The sequence below is a fragment of the Lates calcarifer genome, linkage group LG16_LG22 (assembly GCF_001640805.2).
Source record: "Lates calcarifer isolate ASB-BC8 linkage group LG16_LG22, TLL_Latcal_v3, whole genome shotgun sequence".
NCBI classification, from domain to species: domain Eukaryota; kingdom Metazoa; phylum Chordata; class Actinopteri; family Centropomidae; genus Lates; species Lates calcarifer.
Genome location: NC_066848.1, coordinates 10,035,350 through 10,040,382, shown reverse-complemented (window position 1 = coordinate 10,040,382; position 5,033 = coordinate 10,035,350). Strand labels below are relative to the sequence as shown.

Below are 5,033 nucleotides of genomic sequence, written 5' to 3'. Positions count from 1 at the left end.
GTTCTCTCTCCTCTGTGTCAAATCTCCTCAGTGAGAGAGGGAGGGCTGGGTAGGTGGGAGGGTTGGTAATTCATGCACACATGTGCCTGCCTGTTCCTCCAGTGACAGGGCCAGGGGGAGGGGCACATGATAAATTGCCTTCCACCGGGGACCTCCGAGCACAGCCACCATGATGTGGGTAAAAATGGAAATTGCTCCCTTTCACCGTCATTACATCAGTTTAGGACGCGTGTGGGCCTTATACACACCATGAGAGGAGTCTGTTTCGTCTGACTAACCGCTGCGCGATAGACAAGGGACAGCGTAGCCGAGGAGATATTCTAAATAAATAATGATAACAACTGTAAAAACAGCTGGGTCAACAGTATGTCCAGAACAACTGAAAGACAAAGTTGATGCTGTTTATAGTCGACGACAACAAGGATATATGCAAAAGATATAGGTGCTATTAATTATGGTGACTTAAAGCCATACACTATGGATAATTAATAATGACTGTGTGAACTCAATGATCTACACGTGCACCAATTCTCATTTGTTTTCTCTATATTAAAAGGCAATAAAGCTCAAATATGCAGCCGATTTTGCTCATGAATGTCATCAATAAAATCAGCGGTGACGGTACATGTCCACTGCCGTTATCTGTGCAAGAAAAATATTAAACAAAAATAGATACATTATAGAATTTTTTAAATTATTCATGTAGGACGTTGATTGTAATTTAAAAATATGAGCAGGAATTTAATATGCGCCTGGTCTCCGCAAATTCCACACTACCAGTTGTGAGTGTTTGTACCTGCATGAAAATCCCACAACTTTGCACAAGTCAGACCTTTTTTTTTTTTAATAACAAACTTTGTACAGTAGATTTACAGGTGGATGAGATTATCAAATGCAAATTGAATAACGGCATCCTAGGTTAATGATCATCCGATCAAATAAAGAAAAATAGCCCACACTAATTTTTAATACATAAACCAGTCAATGGCCTCCACGTTGAAGATTTCACCCTGGTGGAGCAGCTGAGTGTTGTTGCTCTCAGCCCACAGCTTTGTCATAAATAATGAAAAAATATAAGAGACACTAGTCGAAAACGCTTGTAAATTCTAGTGCATTAAAACGTGAAAGCCAGCAAATTATTCAGGTCAACGTCCGTCTTTCTCTTCAGGTTGTAAAATTATTATTTTTTTTTTATATATATATATTTTAATTTTGCAATTTAAATCACATAACCGTGCCCATGACTTTTTTTAAACACAGAAAAATCAGCTGTCCTTGTCGAACATGTTTTTCTGATATGTTTCACAAATTTTCTTTTTACGCAGGTAAAGTAGCGAGCTTGTCTACCAAAAAAAAAAAAAAAAAAAAACACCCACCAGCAAACTAAATTCTTTCATACAAATTCACTTTATAAAGCCCGTTTAACTCTGTGCACTCTCTCTCTCTCTCTGTCTCTCTCTCTCACACACACACACACTCTCACACACAATTACCTCCCTCATCCAAGTTGCATTAATTTAAACTTTATAGTGTGCTCTGAGTAAACTTTTTAAAGCTTCTCGATCATTTGGCACATAAAGTAATAAAACAGAGAGAAGGATAGAAGGAAAATAAGGATTATATGAACAAAATAGTCAAAATCTGTCATCATGTGACAGCAGTTAGCTGTTAAAAAAAAAAAAAAACTATGACAGGAAAATCTATAGGCCCATGACGCGGAAACGATCAAACGAGATTTTCTTAACCTCATTAATTTAACAGGCCAATTTTTTAAAGAATGTCAGTGGAAAATAAATCAGAATATTACTTCAAAGTGAATAATGTTAACACTTGAGAAAATGAGGCACACGGAGATATGGAACAGAATTGTTTCTTATTTTTTTTTCCAGAATACATACAAAAAAATACCAATTCTCTTTCCAAGGTGTACACCTGAAAAATAACGGCAATTTAAAATGTGGACAATTTTTTTTTCAGTTGTTGTTGTTGAAATTTTAAGAAACAAACATGCATGTAAATTATTTTCTTCTCAATGAGACATTAAATAAGAACAAATACAATCATAGCAATTTCAAATGAACATCGAAATGAAGACCCCTACTTGAATTAGTACTCTAACATGTGTGTTTTTCACTTTACCTATAGAGTTCAGTTTCAACATAATGCACTTTTTGAGTTGCTCAAATATTTTCCATTTGCAGCTATTATCGCCTGCTTTTAAGCCGACATATAAATAAATACAGTTGAAGTCCACGGATCCCGCCCATAATGTTTTTAGCGCTGTTAATATAAAAGTCTTTATATTTGCATTCTTAGTACTATAAACTTTTCAAAGTCACTTTTTCCTCACTGGTATCCAAGCGCTGATGCTGTGGTGAGTCTCTGGCCATACAGTGCATAAGGGGAGTAGTAAGGGCCGGTGGCTGCGGGGACGGGAACAGGGGCACCTGGGGTTGGCAGGGGACTTTTGGAGTACGGATGGTAGCGGCTGCTAAGTCCTAACGCGTGGTGCGGGCTCCTTAGAGCCAAAGTCCCGGGGCTCCCGGGGGCTCCTGACGGTGGCATGTGCATATGGCAGGCCATGGCCGCTGCTGCGGCGCTGGCCAGCGATGAAGAACCGGGATAACCAGATATCAACTTCTCGGCCCCGGTAAAAGCAGTGTGTGTCCTCAGGTGATTCAGGAGCTCCTCCGAGGTGGAGAAACGCTTGTCGCACGGTCCATTTGCCGACACCCAATTACAAACATGGGGGAGAGGGTCGTTGGGGAGCATGAAACCATATGGGTACAGGGGGTGTCCGCTAAACGACGGCGCCGAGGAATGAACGCCGTGTATGGGGTGTGTCGGGTACATTAGTGGGTAGCTGGACTTGAGGGCGTTAGCGGCCGCTGCAGCTGCGGAGTCGTGCGTGCAGGAAGCACCGGCTGCGCCCGCTAAGTGACTGGCACAATGGTAACTGAGGCAGTAAGGGTCTCTACACAGGCTGGCTGACATGATGGACGGTGGAGAAGCCCCAGCCAGAGGACTGGATCCAGCCTTACTGCAGCCCAGTGAACTAGCCAACTGTGCGTTTACCAAGCTCCCTCCGTGGGGCAGGAAGTGTTGAGGGTAACCAGCATAGGCCCCAGCCAAGCTACCTGGGTAGGTCATACCGGCAGGAGGCAAAGGGAAAACTGTCTGCCCCGGTTTGTAAGGAGAAACCGGCGCCACAAGTCCTGACCCGAGAACGGATGCGGAGGATACAGAAGTCACAGAGGAGGACTCCGAGGAGGAGGTGGTTTTAGTGCCAGGCGTCGTCTCCTGGTGTTGGTTGACCTCCACGTTAATTCCACCACAACTCACGCTTATCCTGCTGTGGCTCGTGGTGCCAGAGCCGTCCGTAGTGCCATTTTTATTACAATCAGACTCTTTCTTTTCATCCCTTTCCCCACATTTCCCCTCTGATGGCATAGGGGAGGCTGAAGTGCTGGAGTTGGGGCTGCCTGTCCGCGGCGTAAACGGCTGGCAGGTGGCGCTCGGCACTCGGAAACCAGACTTCTCTCCGCCTGAGACGCCCGAAGACGAGTCCTTCTTATCTGAAGGTTTAGAATAAGGTTTGAAGCTAGATTTGTCATCCACACCGATGTCACTCAATTTCAAAGGACCGGATTTAGATTCCTTCTCACTAGATCCATTTGATGTTACGGAGGATAATTTGGAGGAGGGTGGTGGGTCCGGTTTGCCGATCTGAGAGCAGGTCTGCGCCAGCAGAGCCAACGGACTTTTCTTGGCATCTAGCTGCAAAAAAGATTAAATAGATGTTGATAAATGTTTATAAAACGCACATCGGCATCTTTATTTTATGATTAGCAAACGCACATACTGGGAGAATACAGTTTACTGCGGGCATTTGTGACATTTCCAAGCGGACATTTCTGTGTAGTAATTACGCACGGCTCTTCCGCGAACAAAACTACAGTCGTGACGATTCTAAAAACAAACTGCGAGGCTTCGTACTACACATAAGTGATTTACACGCTGGGATCACTGTTGGACAGGATATATTACGGGATAACAGCGATAGGCTCCCAAAACGTTCTCAAACGAAAACATCGAAAACCAAAACACATCACACTGTAATTATGCTGACATTAAGTATTCGAAGATGTTCCTCTTACCTCAATGGGACTAACCGGGGTAGAAGGCAAAGGCTGCAGATACTCCGGGTGCAAAATGTGTCCCGACCGTGCAGTAAGCATTTTCAAAACCTTGATGGGAAGTCGGTTTGCTTGCCGTAGTGGATCAGACGGAGGCGCAGAGTGGAGAAAAGGCTTGTTGATGCTCGCTGAGCTGCTATTCCGAGAACTGCTGCTTTCCCAGGCTACACAAATATCACTATTTTTCAGGGCAGACGCCGAGGGCGACGTGATCATGTCCCAATTGTCAGGAAATGAAACGGCGATGCTTTCGTCAGATTCATTAAGAAAATAAAATAAAAAAAAGCTTCGAGCCTCTCTCTCTCTCTCTCGGGGTGGTGGTGGTGGTGAGTGTATAAAAAGAGGGAAGAATCGTAAAATGGTTCAATAATAATAATAATAATAATAATAATAATAATAATATAATCCTGCTGGTAAAAGGAGCAAGGCGCGGCAGCTGGAAGGGAAGACCGTGCGAGGTTATCGCAGATCCGTGGCTGCGTCTTGCACCATGAGCGCTGCGCCTTGTGTGCGTCTGTCTGCAGGTCCTCGCTCTGTACTCCCGAAGTACGAACTGGTAGAAATTTTCACTTCAAAAGCAGCTGAATTAGTCCGAGATTAAAGCCTTTGCCGCCTTCCAATCAAATGGGACCCTGAGGTGATTGGAGGGTCAAGGGGATGTGACGTTCTCCTCTTTGTAAGCGCCTCTATTTTGACAGCTCGGGGGAGGAGATAGGCTTTAATATTATGGTTACCGTGAACGCTTACTCTACTTTAGATGTGGGGCTACGGGCTCAAATAAATGACAAATATGGTGATAGAATTTAATAACAATGAAATAATATAATAGATTAACCA

General features: G+C 43.7%; 1 protein-coding gene across 1 annotated transcript; it reads right to left on the bottom strand.

The window, feature by feature from the left end:
* Positions 1-1,854: 1,854 nt before the first annotated feature.
* On the bottom strand, positions 1,855-4,824 carry znf503 (zinc finger protein 503). Its single transcript, XM_018696810.2, has 2 exons — positions 4,158-4,824; positions 1,855-3,777 (listed from the first exon to the last, which is right to left on the bottom strand). The coding sequence occupies exons 1-2, from the start codon at positions 4,410-4,412 to the stop codon at positions 2,347-2,349; spliced, it is 1,686 nt and encodes a 561-aa protein (XP_018552326.1). The 5' UTR covers positions 4,413-4,824; the 3' UTR covers positions 1,855-2,346.
* Positions 4,825-5,033: the final 209 nt, after the last annotated feature.

What these genes read in the sequence shown, in the direction of transcription:
- znf503 (XM_018696810.2), bottom strand. Translation starts at nt 4,412, where the DNA reads ATGATCACGTCGCCCTCGGCGTCTGCCCTGAAAAATAGTGATATTTGT. An exon ending in CCCCGGTTAGTCCCATTGAG is followed by an intron (nt 3,778 to 4,157) that starts GTAAGAGGAACA and finishes TCTTTTTTGCAG; the next exon opens with CTAGATGCCAAGAAAAGTCC.